The sequence below is a fragment of the Pholis gunnellus genome, assembly GCF_910591455.1.
Source record: "Pholis gunnellus genome assembly, chromosome: 19".
Classification (NCBI taxonomy): Eukaryota; Metazoa; Chordata; class Actinopteri; order Perciformes; family Pholidae; genus Pholis; species Pholis gunnellus.
In genome coordinates, this window is record NC_136546.1 from 18532608 (window position 1) to 18554960 (window position 22353).

Sequence of the window (22353 nt, forward strand, 5' to 3'; positions counted from 1 at the left end):
AGTCGTGCACACGGAGGCGGGGGAGAGCTGACAGAGATGAGCAAGGATTGATAGTCGCTGGGCTGAAATGGTGCCACAGTGCGATGACAGCAGGGATAGAAGGGGCAGTTAATTTAGAGAGTAATCAGATACCTGTGATAACATCATTAGAGTTAATAGTATAGCGGGGTGCAGGAGTGTCTTGACAGTAAGCCCAAATTAGACCACAGGTAAACAGATGACAGCAGCGATTATGGCCGGAAAGCAGAGAGGTGACGCTCTATATCGTAATTCACCCTCATGCACGTCCGACCAGGTATGTGGAACACCTGTTGCATCTGTGCTCTGCTATCTCCCCCGACATCATCTCATCACCGCTTTGAAGAGGCATGTTTACAAGTGAGCCGCTGTACTCTGCAGTGCAGAGGGGGGGGGGACACGCAGTGTGGGTAGGTGGCTGCGGACAGCTGCTCCAAAGAGTCGCCGCAGCAACCTGCCCATCCCCCCACCCCCCCACTTCCTGTTTCCTGCGCGTAGCCATGGCTAAGTGACGCGTCTGCATACCTCAGACGTTAGTGCCGCTGCTGACTTGGCTGTTGCACTCTGATTCATAACCGTTCTTCAAGCGTGCACATGGGAGCGTATACGCACACGCACTCGACCCCGAGGCAGCAACTGCCGGGGTTTATCGAGAGAGGAAGTGACTATTAAAATGCCTCTCGCCCCCTCACACTGCGTTAGACGGGGAGAGAGTCTGGATAACAAGATACTGGCTCCTCCAGTCGAGCTCCCATTCAGGCTCCGCCAAAAATGACAAAAATAGACCCTCTCGAATAGCCAAATGTTGTCTGTCGTTAAAGCTCTTAAAGGCGATTTTGCATGTTGCTGTTATGTGATCACGACCACACTTGTGACTTAGGGATGATTTAGCGATGAATGCAGGTCATTGTCTCTGCGGATGGCATGTCATTTGATGTTGTTTGATGTCACCACAGGCAAGAGCTTCATGCTGACAATCACAGTATTCAGCAACCCGCCACAAGTGGCCACTTACCACCGAGCCATAAAGGTCACCGTGGATGGACCGCGTGAGCCCAGGAGTGAGTACAAAGGCATGCACATACAGTACAGTATGGGAATATGTTCACACACACACTGCCAACAACATACTTGTTCCTTTAATTTGCCTTTTAACTGGTACAGCGATTTAGTATTAGGAAGCAATGGATCCTACAATTCCCAATATGCAACTCAATAGCATCCTTCAAGTAGACTCTGCTGCAACATTACAAAGCTCCCTCCGGAGTGCTAAACTTGAAAATCGGTGGAGTGCCCCTTTAACTGAGCTGTGGGTGTGGCTGCACTTTCCCAGGTAAAACGGTGACAGGGTATAAAACCAGTTCATTAACAAACGGACTAAAAGTTCACTGGAAAAGCTTGCGATAGGGTTTAATTAGCAATCAACAGACATTTAATTAAGTCGACTTCTCTGAAAGCAGCCTCAAATGTGACGGTTTGGGAGAACGAAATAAAAACAAAGTGAGGCAGAATAACCCTGAGAGGGTACACTGGGTAGCAGAACGCTAGCATCAGCTCATTTTAATGGGCCATATAAAAACAACTGAGGAGGGGAAAAAAAACTTTACTATAGCCGTCAGTGCCAACTGGTCTGGCATGCAGCTGTTTCCCCAACCCTCCTCCCTATTCATAAAAAAAAAAAAAAAACATATTCTCATCTCATGGCGTCTCAATGAACAATATCACATCACAAACAACCCGCCCGCCCGACTGCCCCATCACATGTGGCACCAGGACGCACAGAGACACAGAGGAGCCGGCAGACAGTAGGATTAGTACCACCATCAGTCTCCGTTGTAGGAAACCTGCCCCGTGGTGCCAAAAAAGTGCCTCAAACGCTCGCCGTTCCGCCGTACACGCACCCTGAAACAAAGGCACATGCTTATCGTCGAGCACACATGTACTCGCAATCACACCCGCTTTCTTCCCCTCTGTCCCTCCTCACTCTCTCGAGCCATCTTGTTTGATCAAAAGCATTTCCTGTGCATCTGTTGTCCCCCGTCAGTTGACTTTCAAACAAGTCCCGTTATTTGGTGGCGAGCAGATGGGAGTCGGAGCGGAATATGTTTAGAAAAACCTTCAGTTTGTTCTCAACAAAGTCGCAGTCTTAAGATCTCGAAGGCCTTCCTGGTCATATGGGAAGAGAAACTGGCTCATTAGACAAAGGCAGTATTACCTGATGATCCGGTGAGAGAAGCCTGGCAGTTTAAAGAGACTTTACACTTTCGGCCATTGTTCTTCCCTTCTATTTGCGGTCGGAGACAAGCTCAATTCTGCGTGTTCCAGCTTCAGTCTCAGGACAGTAATTTAAGCAATAAAGAGTATGTCATCATACGTAACCCCTGAACTTCTTTACTTTGCTGTTAAGTGGTCAGAATTGCAGTGGCGGTGTAATTTACCCAGAAACTACAGCCAGAACACGTCTCCCTCTCAGGGGTCATTAAGCCGAGGTCGGAGGGTGGCAAAACACACATGTGCCCCCTCAACCGCACCTCCCCTCCTCCAGGTTTCCAGCACGGAGAGAGACTCGCAGCTGAGAGCACCGGCTGTCTGCGCAACTGCGATTTCTATCTGTGAACGCTTCATTGACACATGGGGGCCTTTGTCGGCCATTTACAGCTCTATTTTGTGTTAAATGATTGGGTAATTAGGAGGCCTGTGCTACACCGGGGCCCCTTACAGGGAGGGGTCCACATGGAGACACACGGAGAAAGAACAGTGGGCTGTCTTAAGCCGGACAAACACTGGCACTCTGTGGTCCTTCTCTGTAAAAACACAGTGTTGTTTCTGGGAAATAAGCTGACAATAACACTAGATTTTAACACGGCCTGGTAACTAGTCTGACAAGCTCAAAATAGTGTCCACTCTCTATGCTTTTAACGCTCTTACACTTTTCCTGATGTTGTCGGCAGTTTTTTTTCTTCTCCCTGTTAATGGCTTGCCTGGTTGCGGGTGTCTGATTCAGGAAGGACATTTTGTGTCGGCGTGTTTGATGAGCCTTATGGCAGCCATATGAGCCTTCCTGAGGGATGTCATTTCCCCCAGCAGCTCCTCATCTAATATCAGTGGGCGGATAAAGTTGGACCACCCGCGACTGGACGGGGCTCGTATCTCTGAACTGCGGCGTTGGAGCTTTAGCTAATTAATTGCTTGGTCAAGAGTGACGAATATCAGCGAGGCCCAATTTAAAGATCTGTGGTATGATTTTCCCTCGGAGGTTACGGTGTATGTGTGTGAGCACGTGTGTGGTGACGGTAAGTGGTTAGTCAAGTCCTTCTGGCCGCTGTGTTATTAGCGGGAGGCTAACTCGGTTTCTGTGGCTCGCATTGTGCTTAATCTCTTGACAGCTCCTGGTTACCCTGTGGTTTGCCACCGCACCAACAACGCAGCGAGTGTGTGCACACGTATGTGTCCGTGTGTGTGTGTGTGTGTGTTCAAACGTACTGTACAGGCATGTATAGGCATGTCTCTTTGGCCATGTAGATATGATTGCAAATGCATGTGTATCTGTCCTTTTATGTGTGGACCCAAGTGACAAGTTTTGCAGAGAGAGCATGTGTAATGCGTGTCATTAGTCTCGTGTAGCCACAGTGCTGATTCGGGGCAGAGCTAATAGGCCTCATTAAATGTCATTTTGAGCTAATAGACAGGGAGTGGCTGTTTAAACCAATATGCTTTTATAGGTGGTTCTGTCTACTTTCAGTTGCTCCTGATGGTGGCTGCGGTCAGCTGAGACAAACTTAGTGATAATAGCCAAGCCGTAATAACACAATATACTGGGCTTTCTGTCCAAACCCACTGTTCTCATTATAGTTAATTGATGACAGAGAAACATAGGAGGTGACAAAAAACATAGGGTGTCACACGTACTGCGTCTCGCTGTGGCATATTGCAGTGGTTACTGTGCATAACTGAGAGCAAGTAATGTGTGTGTGTGTTGTCACTTGTGTGTCAGCGGTGGAGGTTGGCGGTCAGGCCCGTCTCTGCTCTCTGGTGTTTTGATGCAGCTGGGTCTGGGGGGGTTTTGGGCTTGGGGACGGGGTCGTGTTTTGGTTCGATTTTGGTCGGGGTGTTAACAAGTCTGGGGAAGAGGCATTGGTTACTTAAAGGCCTGAAGACAATATTAGTGGTTCAGGAGACCTGTCTGCCAAGACAAACTCTTCCTGCGACACACACACATGCTCACACTCACACACGTATGCTACACAATACTTGCAGATATGCTTCTGTATACACTCACAAGAGTAACTTTAATAATAATGGCACCTTTATTTGTATGGCCCTTTTTTTAGGACAATATATAAAGTGCTTCATATAGCAATGGAGATAAGATAATGCTTAAATATAACAAAGATAACAATTGAAGTCAAATATAAATCACAATAGATGACCGTGGCTAATAGCAGGTTGGAAATCATGAGCATAAAAATGCATACGAAGGGACTTAAATGAAGTTGACGTAGAAGCAGCAAGCCTAAGTTACACCGGCAAAGACTTCCAAAGCCTGGGAGCCCTCCCAGCGAAAGCTCGGCCACCTGTAGTTACTATCCTGGGAACCTAGGAACAGCCAGGAGGCCCTTGCCAGAGGACCTCAGGCTGTGGTCCAGCTCACAGGGGGGCCAGGGGTTGACAGATGCATTTTGGAGCTATAGACTTAATGTTGTTAAGATCCTTGCTGCCCTACTTTAGACCAAACTGCAGTGGAATTCTTAAACATGAATAAAAAGAGTTACAATAATCTCTAAATGTGATCAAGTAGAAGAGGTTGGCGGAAAATAAAAAAATGATCTCATTCTTGATCGGATTTTTGACACACACACCTACACAACCTTGTAGGAGTGGTTTGTAGCCGACGCCCCATTAAGACTCTTTAAAAAAAAAAACTGCCACCTTTGAGTGCCGCTCGGCTGAAAACAGCTCGAGTACGTGAGTGGATTTCATTAACACGTCTGTCATGACGACACCACGAGGCAGACAAACTGTGTCGTCACACACACATGCCGTGACATGCGCTCGTAGGGTATTATTACCTGCCGTAAGGCATCGGCTTTGTTTCTTGACAACAGCCGTTTATGCTCAGCGCTAAATGCTAAGATCCTCACATATGCTAATTACACGGTACCACACTATTCCGATTACGTTTCTGGATTATCATGCCTTGTCAGTGCCTGCCTCAAGCAGCATGTCCACAAAAAAAAAATAGAATATTTTTTACAGCATCCAGGTACTTAAAGAGGATTTTAGAAGACTCAATACTCTTTTCTCCCTCGCAGACAGTTACACACCCACAAACTGTCTGCTGCTGCCTTACTCGAAACAGCTTTTAACAATGGGAGCCGGACAAATAAAACTCACCCAAAACATCAGGAGGAAAAGGAATGAAAAGAGGGAGGGAGGGGGAAAAAAAGAGAGAAGAGAAGAAGAAAAAAAAAAAGACTGCAGGCTTTTCCAGAGGCAGTCAGTCAGTTGAATGTCTTATGAAGTTCCTTGAAGAGGTGCCAAGGCCTTTACAACGCGAAACACAAAATCATTCAGTGAGAGGCAGCGACAGCAGGATAAAGAGAGAGAAAAGGGAGGCAGAAAGTGAATAATAAAAAGAGATAACGATTATGAAAGAGGGTCTGGAGTTGGTTGGCCCCGAGCTGCAGTTTAAAAAAAAGAAAAAGAAATCTCGGGAGGGATTTGAATCAAAGCACTTTAATGTGAGCAGAGAGGTGCAGAGGGAGCACACGCAAGCCAAACTGTGTGTGTGTGCGCACGCTCTTTATACTTTGTACAATATCGTACAAGTGTGTATATAATGTCTTTTTGTGTTCAATAAATGTTTCGCCTTTTGGGAATTGTTGTGTATGGCTGTGTGTGTACGTAAGTGTGTGTGTGTGTGTGTGTGCCCTTCCATTGCCTGGCTTGCTTCCTCCGGGCTGGAACGCATGGACCACACAGACGGCTGGCAGCGCTCCACGACAGCCTGGCTCCCCCCTTCTCTCCGTCTCCTTCTCTCCTTCGCTCGCTGCCTCATCTCCTGCACCTCCTCTCTTTTTCACTTCTTCCTCTTTTCTCTTTTTTTTTTTCCATTTCTATTTGTGTTGTCTCCCCTCATCTCCTTCCCTCCCTCCTCCCTCCCTCCTCTCCCTTTATACCAGACCCCCATGGTAGACGGGCGTCTTGGCTCACCCACTCAGCGCTTTTCCTTTTCGAGCCACGCTCTGCCAGTTTCAGATTGCCACCTGAAATAATTCATTGTTTCTGACCGCTCACAAAAACAACATGGCCACTGTGAGGGCTCCACATAAAAAACAAAAAAAGAAGTGAATTATGGAGGCAGTGTATTCATTCATCGGCTTTACTGGCTGTTCCACTGCGAGATGACTGACACACACACACACACACACACACACAAACACAGACTGGCTGATTCAACCCAGGCTCCATGAGCATGGGGGTTTTTCTGAATCAGCCCCAAAGATACATTCATCCGAGCTCACCCAGTGATCATAAACCAGCCTGAAGGGCTTAGAGGGCATGACGCGACACCAAATTTATAAATTATCCCATTTATCCAGAATTTTCTGGCGCTCTGCATTTTTCCTCACGTGTTACTTATACAGGCAGCAGGCAAGAGAATGTCCCAGTGATGTGTCTGTAGTGATAGCTGAAGCTTCATGTGTTGGTGTGGGGGGGGGGGGGGGGGGGGGGGGGGGGTCTTTAAAGGATAAACTGACATTTTAGAAAGATTGTCTCGATCATGTAACAAACAAATGTAGCAAGCTCAACCTTCCAGCACCTCTAGAGCTCACTTATGACGCTTAATATCTTGTTTGAAATATATTTTATTATCTTTAGACAGAGTCAAGCCAACTGTTTCCCCCCTGTTGCCGGTCTTTATGCTAGGCTAAGCTAGCTTCATACCGTAGCTTCATATTTACCATACCGACACTTTTTAGGCCTTGGAACTAATGGGGATATTCAAAGGAATATTTTCAGCCAGGACATATGAGGGAGCAGCTAACTATTTGTCCAAGATCTCTGTGCTCAGACTCAGATCCAATCTAATGCTTCCATTAATTACAGAGGACTTACCGTCTGTTTGCCTACTTGCTCTTACTAACTGTTATCAGATCAGCAGGGGCGACTTGAATCCGGACTTATGTCTCTGGGACGGCTGAGATAATACTATTCTAGGATCACTGTGCAACTGTGTGATGAGAGATACTATCTATAGAGGTGTTACCTCATCGTTATTAATCTTTTTTTAAGTGCGCACGTGTGTGAGCCTGTACTGTATGTGCATGTGCAAGGGTGTATGCATGATGCATGTGTGCAAATGCGCATGATTACATGCGCAGACGTGTGTTTGCATACGTCCATACTTGCATGTGTGTGTGTTTCTACGTGTGTGTGTGTGTGTGTGTGTGTGTGTGTGTGTGTGTGTGTGTGTGTGTGTGTGTGTGTGTGTGTGTGTGTGTGTGTGCAAGCTGCTCACATCTGGTCTGAATCTGTCCATGTTTCCGGCCGCTGGCTGGGCAGGGAAGTGGCAGGCGCTATCGAAAATCTCCGCTGTTTTCACAGGGATGATGGGAATCTCAGGGACTTTCCCTACGGCAGTGAAATCATCCGCCTTTCCCGCTCCTTTAAATACCCCCGGCTCATTCCTCCGCCCTGCTTGGGTTCCGATAAAACAGCTGAGACGTCTTGTGTTTGGCAACAGTTGTAGTCTAAAAGGTGCAATTAACTCATGAAAAACTGTATTTACTGTCAAGGCAGGCTAAACTAATGGACTTGAGGTTGTTCTGTTTGGAGTGTAAATTGGACCTTAATGTGGTGGTTGACATGCTGCATTCCTATAGGATAAAAAAGACGCTGGTTTCCTTTTAAACTGGGTTGCATCCATAGGTTTCCTGACAATATGGCCGTCCAGGGTGGAAACTGAGAGCTAACTGACATTGCGACAAGTTTAAAAGAGCCCCGGTGACAGAGAGCCGGCCTGTCATACAGATCAGAACTATCTTTATCTCCTTAAATATATTATATATCTGTATTTTGTGATCTTCCTCACAGATGTCGAAATCCTAAACCTTCTCTAACTATTTCACCATTCTCTGTGCTCTGTGCTCGGCACTGTGTCCCCCTGACTGGTTTCGGTTCCGTCCAGTGCTCTTAATTTACTGGTCATCGGGGTCTCTTCCTCTCCGTGTGCCTCCTCCCCCCTCGCGCCTGTCCCCCTCTGTCTCCCCTCATCTCCCTCGGTCTCCCATTGCTATTTATTCCCATCACTAGGAGACGGGGCTGTGCACAAAGCCCGCACTGTGTCCCGAGGCTTTTTTAGAATAGAAATTTTGGTCTGTTGAAAATGGAAACGCTATGATTGACTGGGCACAGCTTGCACAGAGAGATGAGGAATGCCAGCGAGAGGCACAAATTATCCGCAGCAACGATGGGGGAAATATCATTAATGAATTGTGGCCATGAATTATGTTATAAAGCGAAAAACTTCAGTGAGCTGAGGTTTTCAAGTAGCCGGTATTATTTGCGTTCCAAAGCGACTATGTAAAGAAGCGGATGATGAGATTGTTTATTTTGAACTGGATGATGCCGGTCCGGTAACGTCATTGTAATAAAAGTCACGGTGCGTCTGACTGTCACCGGCTGCATTTCCACTCCCGCCACTCTCGAGTCATTGCAGAGCAGAATTCCAAAATAAATGTATTTATTGTGAGGAGTCAGATGGTTTTATGAAAGCATTTCTGTGGCTAAAATATTTATGTTTTGAACTTGTTGCAGGGAAAACAATATACACATAGGGCGAGGCCGTTTAAAAAATATTATTTTGTTTTCATTTGGCTTTTATTTGATGGTGAAAGTGACATAAAAACCTGCAGAGAGAGAGACAGAGCGAGAGAGAGAGAGAGAAAGGCTGGGCTGACATTAGGGCTGGGCAATAATTCGATATATTAATGTGTCATCTTTCGATAAATCATCATATTGAGATATTGCAATACACAATTACGTCGTCTAAGTTGATAATAACAAGCACGTACCAACAAATTTGTCAAAGAATCTGATTATGTTGCTCAAAAGTTCTAAATGAAATGAGGAAATGCTCAGTTCTTTTCATTTGTCAAGTGGTACCATGTGGTTATTTCATATAGACTCTTTAATTATTGAATTACCAGAAAACATTGCTATGTTTTTGCTATGACATGCGACAAAGCTCCACAGCGGGGGGGGGGGGGGTGGGGGGGGGGTGGGGGGGGGGGGGGGGTGTTAGTACACATGTTGGACTATTAGTCCACAAGAAGCCCCGGTGAATTTTCTGTGGTCTTTGATCTTTGTGATGTTTCTGAAGATCTCCTCTCCCTCTCACTACAGCCACCCAGTCCTGTAGGTGTAGTGCCAGGCCTTTGTTCCCAGCCCGGGCAGCAGGCAGGTTGGGCTGGATTCTGAAGTAGCTCATTGTTTCTGCCTGAGCCAGCTGGAGGTCTGCCAAGCTCAGCGGGAGTTTCTACTCTCCTCTGTTTGATATTTACTTTACCGCCTTTACAGGAGAGCTAGTGCGAGATCAGACAGACGCACTGACACAGACCTGTCAGGAATAAAACAAAATAAAGATAAAGGACTGTGTGTGTGTGTGTGCACAGGCCTCTCTTTCTACCCCACCTTTGCTAAACTATAGTCTACACCTGGGCCCCGGGGCATGTTTTGCCGCGGTTCCCACTACAGGGCTGATAGGGCTGCTGGAACAGAGAGGGGCTGGATCAGCCAGAGCGAGGGACACATTGGCTTTGTTTTGTGTGCGTGATCTATATGTTAGCAATGTGCGTGTGCTGAATTTGCATATTGGAGAGGTCTAGGGATAGGGATACAAACGGTGTAAAAGTATTGGCAGAAGAATACAGGAAATGCTGGAATATATTTGGCACCAGTCGCGACCCCTGCGGGGATAATGGAGCTGATGGCGTGAGAGCTTGTGTTTACCTGAGGAAGAAGCCTCAGGTTGAAACTAAGCATACAAGCGACTTCTCGCTCTCCCCGTCGCTCGTTACGCTTTTATTTTTCTCTCCCATGCGAGGCGATATGAGATAATTGCCCAAAGTCTTTGTTAATTAGCGGGATGTTGCGTCACATTTCCAAAAGCCGGCCCTTTTGCTTCCTCTGTGTTTACCAAGCAACTAGGCATGGCACTGCAGAAGAGCAGAGTCGTTAACTTGCATTACGGAGAATAACTGACAAACTGCGCGCCAAGATGAACAAACAAGTTAAGATCACGCGCAACAGTTAGAAACACTTTGATGAAATATCAGAATTCTTTCCACCACACCTCGTTACCAATAAAACACTGTTTTTGTGTGTCCACAGGACATCGTCAGAAACTTGAGGACCCTCCCAAAGCTGGTCTTTTTTCAGACCGCCTTAGTGAGCTTGAGAGGATGAGGGTGAGGGTGGCCATTCCTACTCAAGGCCCCCGGCCACCTCTCAACACAGGGCCCAACTCCTTCAACCAGGGACAGACGCAGATAACAGGTGAGCAGCCGGTTCCTTCACCTCAGGCCCAGAAAAGATTAGGTGTATTTAGCACCGTCGCAGCAAAGCATCCGCCCCTCGTGAAGTGTCACAGATCTTACTGTTCTGTAGCTGATCTTGACCTCTGACCCCAGAAATGTATTTCAAAGTGTATGTCCATCTGTCAGAGGTGTCATACCATCAAATGATACCAACACCGTATTTCCTTGTACTGAACAATGAAACCTTTTTATTAATAATTACAGGTTTCACCTGTTGGGTTTCTTTCAGCCTGGTTCCATTTAATTAAGGCTAGGCGATGATTCAACATAATGATAATAATAAAAAATAATTTCTCATTATAGTATTATGATACGATCAAAAGTCAGTTGGCAGGAATAACAATTTCAAGATAATTGTTATTAAAAAAAATGACCAAATTAGTTTTTACAATTTTCGTTAAACACATGTGAAGAGTTACGTCTGAAGTGATACACAACACTGGAACACACTTTATTGCTTTGAACATCAATTTGATTATTTCATATTTAATTATCTATTTGTGGTATTGAGATTGTAGGAAGGTTACCTCGCCTGCCCAGCTGGATTCTCACGATGTCTCGTGGTTTAGGTGTGTGTGTGTGTGTGTGTGTGTGTGTGTGTGTCACAGAGAGGGGACTGTTTGTTCTAAACAGCAATGGCGGCTCCTAAAGAGGTTAGCATAGATGCTGCAAGAGCATCATTTAAATCGGAACTGGAGAGTGTTTGTTTATTGAAAGAAGAGGAAAGATCAATGGAAAAGATGTTTTTGCTCGTCTCCCGTCTGGCTTCGGTAGGAGTGTGATCGACCGACGGTTCATCCAATCGACGCATGTATTTTTGAAAGGAACAGTTTCCAATGACGGCTTCTCAGATGGTTCTGTGTAACAAATGCCAAACCGCATTTTTCCACTTCCGGTTCCCTCGTTTCAAAGTCAATGTATTTTTCTAATGGGTTTTGGTTAGATGCCTGAAATTAGATCTCTGGTTGACAGAAGCTTAAGAGAGTTTAACGTTTTGTTTTACGATATGAAATTCTTCGATAAAAATCCTGTCGTCTTTTTGACGAGGGGAACCAGTGCGATGCTAACTTCTGGGTAGAAATACATCATCCCTGCAGCACTACAAAATATAAAATTATATTTTACACCCAAACTGCCAAGTAAATCCAAATATATTATTCATTTAAGAGGTAGAAACATCCACAGTATGCACCACAAATGTTCTGTACAGTGTCCTAAAGGGTAAGCAACAGGCTAAGCAACACTTGACTGTATGTCAGGTGAGATATCAAACCCCCCAACTGGAGCCATGTGCACATCGTGACCGCACCACAGAACGTCCACGGCCTCCGAGATCGTCTCTCTCTCTCTCTCTCTGCGCCGTCACTCTTATCAATCTCCTAGAAGGTAACAGCATCTCTCACGACCGGGGATGGCTGCTACCCGATATCGGCCACACCTCTGGAGGCTCGTCACGGGTCGTCATTTAGCTCTAAGTTACCGTCTGGCACGGCTTTGCAGTGTTACTTAGTGGGATCATTTGAGGGATGGTTAAACAGCGTAGCGGTGTGGTGGCGAGCGGAGACTATTAAACACCGGATTGGACATTAATTGCGTGTGAGTGCAAGTGTAAATACTTTGAGGTGAAGCTTGAACTTTAAGTGCAGCTCTGATTAGAGCAGTAGCCCCACAGCCCTCTCACATGCACCTCTTCAATTGATTTTAAAATGGATGTTATTGAACACAATTCATTATATGAAGTGGATATTAATGTTTTTATACAGTTGAAATGTTATTGAGGTCCATTTTGGTCACGTTTGCACACGATGCAACATCGGCCGACTTTCATGCTCCACGATTGTGTTGCAATGCAGACATACACACAATAAAGTGTGTGCTGGTTTGTCTGCTGGTGTGTTTACGCCCTGGTTGTGTGCCAGCGAGGCTTTCTGTGCCTCAGCTGCAAGCACAATGTTTTATAAGGCAAACAGGAAGATCTTCTCTTGGAAAGTAAACATTAGATGTGTCATTACGGCGGCTGTTGCTGAACTGATACTTAACCTCTCAACCCTGAGCCCAGAGAAACAGAGACACTAATACTGTCTACAGTTGTTGTGAATGTTGCTGTCCATTTGGTACCTAAACAAAAAAATAGAGCATTTTTAACCAGCTGATGGGCAACCGCTAATTATTCTCTCTTTCATTTCCTGTTTCTTTCTCTTTGTATGGCTTTCTTTCTCTCTTTCTTCCTCTCCTTCCGTTCGCTTTCCTTCTCCCCATCAGACCCTCGTCAGTCCCAGTCCTCTCCTCCCTGGTCGTACGAACAGACGTACCCGTCCTACCTGAGTCCCATGGCGTCCCCCTCCGTCCACTCCACCACCCCCCTCTCCTCCAGCCGAGGCACGGGTCTGCCCGCCATCAGCGACGTGCCTAGACGATTGCCAGGTAGAACCACGACTCTGCCATTGTGTGAAACCACCGGGTCTCATTGTCCCATCGGGGGGGGGGGGGGGGGGCTGAACTGCCGCAAAAAACTCCAGATAATTCATTTTTCTTTTGCGATAGACGGAGGGGGGAATGGGGAGTGAGAGCGACAGACATGTACGCAAAACTCACAGTCAAAAGCAGGAACATAAACAGAGACTACAAAAAGAAAATCGACACGCTACGACTAACCAGAGACCTATACAGCACACTGAGCTGCTATTGGCTCGTTCACGATTGAGGCATGTTAGTCAGAGTCCGACTGTTCCTCCAGAGAGCGGTTTTTGGATGGCGCGGATGACAGCGGAGGAGAAAAAAACGATTGTTTCCGTTTTTTTCCCCCTCTCGCTCAAAGCCTTTGATCCCAGAGGAGTATGGGTAATAACAGGCCCGGGGATAATAACAGGCTCGCGACTTGACGAATAAAGTGTCTTTATGGCAATACGCTACGCTCACAAGGCATTCTGGGTAATTGCCTCAACCTCAGCCTGTTTGCCATAACGGCAGCATCTGTGTTCCGATTTGTCTCTGTTCCTTTAAACTCCCTACATGCCGCCAGACAAGTTTCTCCCCCGTACACCTGTTTGACTCACTGCCATGTGAGTTGTTTTTTTTCTACCTTACCTTTTTTTCCCTCTGTTTTCTTCTTCTAAAATACTACACCCTCCTGTGTGTGTGTGTGTGTGTGTGTGTGTGTGTGTGTGTGTGTGTGTGTGTGTGTGTGTGTGTGTGTGTGTGTGTGTGTGTGTGTGTGTGTGTGTGTGTGTGTGTGTGTGTGACTGCGCGATGCAGCCGTGTGACTCTGCATTAGAGAGGGTTTAAAATCCAGCCAGCTGCCTTGTCAGCTTTGATTAGTCCGGTCTTTCCTTTTCAGCTTTCATCTCACAAGCGTCAGGCTTTGTTCTCAAAGAGACACGCGTGCACGTGAACGCAGGCCCCCCCGACAAAAAAAAAAACAACTCGCCCTTTACCCGCTTGCACACCTCGAGCGCTTAATGCCCCCTAAGTGATGTGACTAAGGCTCTCAGATCTCTGGAGATCATGTTGACACCTCGCCAGGCTGCTCTGTAACAGTATCCAGCCACAGAACATACCGACAAGTACAAGCAGAAGCTGATATGGACGCTCCGGTGAAAACTCTGCAACGCCCCACACACACACACACACACACACACACCTCTACGCGTACACATTCATGCAACCCGGCTCGTGTAGTGGAAAAGCTACAGTTGCTAAGAAGCGATTGCAAAAGTTCAGCAGTCAAGTAAAACACCTAATTTCGGAAGCGATACTCTAGAGTTTGTAAAAGAAAAATCCTTCCAAATATTTAGACATTGTTCCACTGTGGTTTCATTTAAACTAATACAAGTTCGACCTGGCTCATCATCACAGGGCACGTTTGAGCACTAAAATGGGTCCAAATGTTTTATTGAACAGCGCCGGTCATGTCTGGGATCACTGCTCCTCCACAGCGGAGACAATCACCTACTATTCCTGTCAGATTAAAACACATCTCGTGGAAAGAGGAAGTTTAAAGGCCCTAATTGGCAGCACATGCTATCTGACGCTAGCGACAAAACCCCGGCTTCGCAATTCCTCGCTGCACATAAACACTGCGTCTCCCCCCACCCCTCCGCTCCTCTTCCCCGCCACCCCCCTGTCCTCTCGCAGCAGACATGGTGACACAGAAGACGCCTGGTGATTTATGATAAGAGCGCCATGGCTGGACTAAACCACTGAGAGGAGACGGGAGGGAGGGAGGGAGGGAGGGAGGGAGGGAGCGCGAGAGGACCTCCTATTCTCCTTAAACTCTGTGCCCGGCGCGAAGCTAGCCGCAGCCAGTTAGTGGTTTCTGGGTATTTTTTAAGGGATGAAGCGAAGAGAGGAACGAAGGGTGAGATGGAGCAGCTCCTTCTCTCTCTCTCTCTCTCTCTCTCTCCCTCTCTCTCTCTCTCTCTCTCACCCCCTCTCTCGTTCGCTCGCTCGGGCGCGTGCACACGGACACACAGACGTACACACACACGCTGGAGCCGATGGGAGGCGAGGAGAGGAGCCACATCAGAGCTCAGCCCTGCCTCATTATGGATCTCATGGAAACTGTTTCTGCTCAAAGTGTTTCCACATGTGCAGCTCCTGATTCATCCCAACTGCTTTTTTATGTGCATACAGTATTCACACACACACACACACACACACACACACACACACACACACACACACACACACACACACACACACACACAACCACCCACCCACACACACATTTGCATGCATAAACAGTTATACAGATACACATGCGCCAACACACACACACACAGAAACATAAATATGCAGAGGCGTAAACATATTAAGGCACATGCATGCGCGGGACTTCACTGATGTGTTTGTTAACTTTATCAAAACTTGTGAGTTGACAGAAAAAAAAAACAAGTTGATGAATATCACAATATTTGTAGATGAACGCTTTTCCATAACTGTGCCCACCAAATCCATTAGCCTAAATGAGTCAATACGCATATCTGGCTGAAATATTTGATCACGTATAATCCGGTTCACTACTGTTTCATTCCTCAAGGGACTTATTTGTTAACTTCAATTACTCTACAAGACAAACTACTAAATAGTTTAAGAGTCCAAAGCCACATTTCAAACTGACAAACTGGTGAGAAGAACTATTCCTGCTTGCGTGATGATGTCTGCTGTACTGAGAATCCTAAAGAAATGAATGTTTTCATGTGTCAACAGGTTCCTCCGACCTGAGCCCGTTCCCCGGTCAGTTCGAGCGTCAGTTCCCGGGCCTGCCCCCCCTCACGGAGACCCGTTTCTCCAGCCCTCGGATGCACTACCCGGCCACCTTCACCTACACCCCGCCGGTCACCTCCGCCATGTCGCTGGGCAGCGCCCACTACCACACCTACCTTCCCCCTCCGTACCCGGGCTCCACCCAGAGCCAGAGCGGACCCTTCCAGACCAGCAGCACGCCCTATCTCTACTACGGCGCCTCGTCCGGCTCGTACCAGTTCTCCATGGTCCCCGGCGGGGATCGCTCGCCCTCCCGGATGATCCCGCCTTGCACTAGCGCCTCCACGGGCACCTCCCTGGTGAACCCCAACCTGCCCAGCCAGACGGAGGGAGGGGTGGACGGCGACGGGAGCCACAGTAACTCCCCGACCGTTCTCAACCCGGGAGGCCGGATGGATGAGGCTGTCTGGAGGCCATATTGAAGAAAACCAACGAGGGCGGAGATCGGAAGTCAACTGATGTTGTGGTTTGAAAGCACAAAACCTTTTTTTTTTTTTTTTTTTTCTTTTTTAATTGAAAAGGGGATTTTTGAGCTCTCATCAGCTATCTCTGCTTTTTACTTGGAAATTAAAGTAGAGATAAAAAAGAAGAAGAAAAAACAGACTCGTATGGACTTGTCTTCCTGGAATGTGTTTTGACCAAAACACTACAAAGGGAGTCATTCTCACAGCAATAATGAGAGAGACATTTTTGGTTTACTAGGCCCAAGTGGATGAGACATTATTTCAGTTTTATTATAATCCACAAGCTAAGGGATGCTTCAAACAATATTTGTAAAAGACTGCCTCTTTTGTATAGTGTTTGTATTTCAATAAGGCTTTTTGCAGAGCATGTTTTTGTACTACGACAATATCAAGATGCAAGTTAGGCACTGAGTAGCAAGTGATGAGAGTAACACATATGTTACCTTAAGTGGTATGGACAGTAAATTTGCTTTAAAACCAATTAATTTAACTTGTATATTGTGGGTGAAACGTTGATGTAGATTAAGGCGTTTTCTTAGTTTTAACTTATAAAGCCATAAATTATGTATTGTATTTGAAACTTGAGTCAAAGAAGTGTAATCTGAATATTTTTGATGCATCTATATGACTAAGTTAAAATGATATTTTTTTTTTTTGATTGGTAATTTAAGAGAGTGAGAGGTTTCATTTTTTTTTTTTTTGTAGTAGTACCCAAAGATTTAAATCGTTTCGAATATGAAATGTAATATCCAAAGAGTATTGCAACATGTTTTCTTCTGGCGTAACTTTCACTTCAACCGCTCCACACGTTAAGAGCCCGACATCCTCGCTAGGCGTTGACACACATTTGGCTCAGAATCAAACCTTTATCGGCCTTTATTGAGCAATAACTGGTGTTGTGCCTCTTGGCAGCATACCTTGAAAGAGAGCTTTTTAAAAAAAGAGTAATTATTATCCGTTGGGGGAAATTCTGCTTGATTTCTTTGGTTTGTCTAGTCTGACATGCGCACAGATATTTGTGTATTTTATCGTCCAAATAAGAAATGGTACGTTTACACATGAACTGACATGTAGCCCAAAGATTATTCTGTCAACACGCCTAGTTGGTGCTCCGAGTGCGCTCCAAAGCAGCCGGTTTCAGACTTTTAAGGTTCACTTATTTTTTACGATACATCAACTCCTCAGGACTGGAATAATCTCTGGACGATCTCTTTTCTTTTTTTTTCCATATCCAGTCCGGCTGAATCCTCTTGTCAAGGTTAACGGGAAAACATGCCAATATCATGTGCAAAGAGATGGCTTTGAAAAAGTTTGTCTTAGTGTGTGACACACACGGGTACTTTCTTTGTTTGTTCCTTTGCTTTTTTTTTCTCTTTCAGTCTCAGAGACTGGAAAGGAAATATCACAGCTAAAGACAAAAGAGACTGTGACATTCCTTCTGACAATTATTTATTTCCCCTTTTTTTATTTTATTCTTTGGCTTTTGCTGACATGGTTTTCCTAATAGGTTTGTATCATCCACACTCAGCACCAGTATGAAAGGAGGTCTGATATTTTCCCATTTTTTTAGTTAGGAGTTGAAGTTAAAGGAAAAAGTGCAAAAAAAAAACAGAGGTGATTGGATGCAGCTGCTGGCAGCAAACTGGTACCCAAAAAATATGGGAGACTTGTGTACGTTTGTTTCATAAAGCACTTATTTCTTGTTTTATTTCTAGCAGCACTAGCGGCGGGCTGCCAGCAGGGCTCGTGGTTTTGGTCCTCAGTGCCGATATAACGCCACTGGAGTCACACACACACACACACACACACACACACTCACACACTCACACACTCACACAGAATGGATAACACTTGGCCAAACAAGCCCATTTTACATTGGAGTTGAATCTGATCTCACAAGGCAGTTGGTATTTGTTTGAAAAGAAAGCATTTTCCTTGCTTTCATACAGCATGATATTCAGTGCATGGAGGTAATATAATAACCCAATTTGAAAAGCTGAGAAAAACACGCCCCTGTCCAAGGATCAGACTTCAAGCTTTTCATTGAAGGTTTGCACGCAGCGCCTCTCTCCCAGCCTCTGCAGAGGATGTTCTGAAGTCACTTAATGGAATTGAACATGTCACACTACATTTCCCCGACTGCTTCAGCCCAAAACCAAGTCTTTCTTTTTTGCTGTTACAGTGTAACATAAGAAAGCAAATCAAAACCTTTTAGATTGCCGTGATTTTATAGCTTTTCTTCCTGTTACAAATGTATTCAGTGTCTCCATAGTAACTATGCACATCTGTTGGAATTTATTTAATCTGCTTTTTTTCTTTCCAAACTTTGAACAGGAAATGGTCTTTTGAAAACTGTTTACACATCAACGCAGCACTGACATCCCATTTTGTCCTCATCTGCTTTTGTTTGTGTTTTGTTTCTTCTTCTTCAGTAAACAAGGTTCATCCCTTCTTTTTTTTTCTTTCCTTTGGTTAAATGTTGCGTACAAACCGTGTATTATTTAATGATCAACATGTATGATATCCAGGAACCATACCTTACCCTGCTCTTATGTAAAGTTTACTTGTTATGTCTTTTGTTGTGCTTCTTCTCTCATGAACTGTCAGGAAAATGAAATTAATGGAGACTCCATTAGTAGCTGGTACGTTTCATAAAGATCATCAAGTGAGTTTTTTTTGTTGTTTTTTTTAAAGGGACAAACAGACCTGACAACAGTGAGTGAAATTGGCATTGTGATTGTACATTTTGTTTATTTTAAGAATAAAATAGGAATTTTGTAACTTAATTCTTCTTCTCTGTCTATTTTCATTTAACGCCCCCTCCTCCACGAAAACAAAGGTGTTTTCCTTTCTGTTACATAATGACGTGTGTTGTTGGCGTGACATGTTATTTTCACTGTCACACAAGATAGTAATGAAGTCAGTGAGTATTATCATCATTTAAAATGCAGTAAACAGTTAAATATGTCTTTGTTTCACATGAACCTGTTGATTTTTTGTATCATTTTTTAGCCAAATCTCAAAATTCTCCAAAGGTGTGACTGTCTCAGGCCGGCTTCAATGAATTAAAACTTTTATAAAGTTTATAAGAAATGACAAAAAAAAAGGGGACACATCATGAAAAACTCACCTTTCAGTGTGCACATGCATTTGGGTATCTGGAGTTCCTACCAACCTACAAACTATAACAGAAAACAACCCAGTCCGTTTTTTTGTGGGCTGCCTGGATCAGAAAACATGTGTTTCAACAAGCCAATTAGATTTGGCTCCTCTTATGTCACATGGTTCATGAGAATATAAGGCCCTCCCACCTGAGTGTCTCCTCCCACGGCTTGAGAACTACCTTTGCAAAGGTGCATCACATTTTTCATGCAAGACAATCAGCAGACTGAGCTTTTTTTCGGGAGCAGGGCTTAAAGAGACAGGCGCTAAAACGGAGCGTTTCAGACAGAGGGGGAAAACAGGTATATTCAGACAGACAATATTAGAAAAATAATGCATTTTTTGGAACATTAAAGCATGTAAACGTGTTCTAGTATAAACCCAAAATACAAGTATGATATGTCCCCTTTAATCTTTTCTGTAACAAGCAGATTGCGCGTACGAAGCTCATTTAGCGGTGTCATCTCTGGTCTGCCGCTCCGTCTGCACCAACATTGTCTTTGGACGGGGGACTAAAGCGGGCTGGGGGCCCCGGCACGCTCAGCCAGACTACTACTGCCACTGCCGCTGCCATGGCTTCATTTCAAAGGTACACTGGGAAACCAGAGAGATGGAGACAGGAACAGAGACAGGGAGACCCAGGGAAGCTGTTTTACATTATTCCAAGACATAATAGAGCCAATCTAAGTGTGCGCGCACACACACACACACACGTACACATGCTGAAATAGAGACGAGAAGGAGAGCTACACTATCCCTTGTGTTTTTTCAAGGTTCAGATTGGGAACATTCTCGGGATTTCCCTGAATATAGATTGCGTGGAAAAAGCTCCCGCTGGTTTCAGGTTCACATTCGCAGCATTCTCAGCCATGTCTAGCAATTATAATAATGAACTCGGGACGAGCAAAATGACCCAGACACCCAGAGAAATTAGCATAATGTCCTGCACGCACGGGAGAGACAGCAGAGCCGAGGCAGACTCCTTAAAGAGGGCTCGGTGCGGCGCTTTTGTCCCCCCAGTTGAATTCGGCGGTTGCAGAATGACGCCAGCGATGATGTGCGCTTGATTTTTAATACCAGCTTGTAATGTAGCCTTGCAGCACAAGGGAGACTGCACTCTCTTATGCAATCAACCGAGAAGAATACAAGCAGGAGTTTGTGGGGAGACAGACCCACTTCAATCTGACGACTGTGCACACACACACACACACACACACGCACACACACAGCTGATAGCCAGTATACAAACTGTTTACTTGACCTTTACAAAGGTTTCAGAGCAGCAGCTCAGGCGGGAAGTGATCCTCAAGGGTCCCATAGCACTCAGCGAGCTGTATATCTCTGCCTATGTTTCCGTCTCCACTAACAGGGCTGAGGGGCTGTGTGTGTGTGCGTGCGTGCGTAGGTGCGTGCGCGTGTAACTTTTCTGCAGGAATCCCTGCATCTTGATTTCTCATCTTGTCCCGAGATAAACTCAGGGTAAGGGACTCTCCAGTGTGGGCCTTGACTGTTGAATCAGCGTGAAGCGCTGACCTGCCTGAACCTTTCTAATCTGATGTCATCTGATCTTCACCAATGGCAACGGGCCACCTTCATGTCTCAGAGTAGGACCGTCCTTGAGCTCAGACCATGCCCGCCATAAAACACACACAATTGATCTTAATTTGATGGGATTGTAATTGAGCTACCCCCCCTCCAGCTCCAGGAGAATTAAAAACTGATTCAACAATAACCGTGTACTTTGGCGCACTCTAGTGGCTTTCTTTCTTTTTTTTTATATTTAACCTTAGGGACCAGGGGGAGGGGCCCACCCACACTGTATGGTGTTCCACACTGCCAAAGGTAGCCTGGATGAGGCCAAACTAGTGGCAGTACTGCTATACTGAAGGTCCAACACCCCACGTTTTGTCTCTGCGGACCTCAGCACAAGAGGTGTTGCTCCATAACTGAACGTCAGATATGAAAAGAGCCTCACTCTCACAGAGAGGGGGGGGGGCAATGTAAACGACGACTTGTCTTTTGACCCGTAATAAAATAAATTATCATTTGGCAGGCGCTCTGCGTCCAGGCAGCAGCCCAGAACCCTCACAGACATGCTAGGTTGTAAGGCGGCCCGACATCCAGCACCAGGATCCATTCATCACTAGATTAAAGCGCGCTCGTGTCTTCAGCCCACTTTGGAAACATTTGATTCCACGAAACCATTTGCCGCTAAGTGAAACGCAACTCAGGGAAAAGTGCACTTATGAAACATAAAAAGCCTATATTTAATGAGCTCTGCCAGTTCAGATTATGCAATCTGATACGCGGCCACACCGCCTGAAAGAAAAAAAAAGGAATTACTGTGAAAACGCGAGTGTCAGGACCATGGACAGCGACCAAACACAGTAAACAAAAGGCCTCTTTGTCCAAGGCCTCCGCTTCATGTCAGTGTTTCAAATTATACACCATCTCGACTGTCAAAAAAATGGCAAACTGTTGCAGCACGACTGAGTGTACAGAACATAAGACAGGATAAACCTCCGCTCGGTGCCAAAATATTCACGCAAAACAGGCCTTTTTCCATAGGTTTCAGCCAGGCAATGAAATTTCAAAAATTTCGGGCAGGGGCCCCATCTTTGCCTGAAACTCAAGCATGAAGGAGCCCTATGTGTTCTTCCTGTCAGATGAAGGGCTGTTCAAATTTTATCATGCGAGTGTTAATTGAGAACTAATGGACTGGTAATTCAGAGCAGCGAGATCCAGTTCACCGCCGAACGTCACACAACCCTGGTGGCGTTTAGATCACGTTGGGGCTTTTTTGGAAAATTCGCCACATGACTGTAGCCATCAGGGGATGCCAG

At 45.6% G+C, this 22353-nt stretch overlaps 1 protein-coding gene across 3 annotated transcripts in view; it reads left to right on the plus strand.

Annotated features, from left to right (window-relative positions):
• runx2b (RUNX family transcription factor 2b) overlaps positions 1-19124 on the plus strand; it is a 39458-nt gene extending 20334 nt beyond the window's left edge. For 2 of the 3 annotated variants that reach the window (XM_079180584.1, XM_079180582.1), the window contains 4 exons: positions 975-1079; positions 10414-10578; positions 12882-13043; positions 15828-19124. In XM_079180584.1, coding sequence (XP_079036710.1) covers positions 975-1079; positions 10414-10578; positions 12882-13043; positions 15828-16306 — 911 coding nt within the window. In that variant the 3' untranslated portion in view covers positions 16307-19124. The remainder of the gene's footprint in view (positions 1-974; positions 1080-10413; positions 10579-12881; positions 13044-15827) is intronic. The other variant, XM_079180583.1, reaches the window with a different exon arrangement.
• Positions 19125-22353: the final 3229 nt, after the last annotated feature.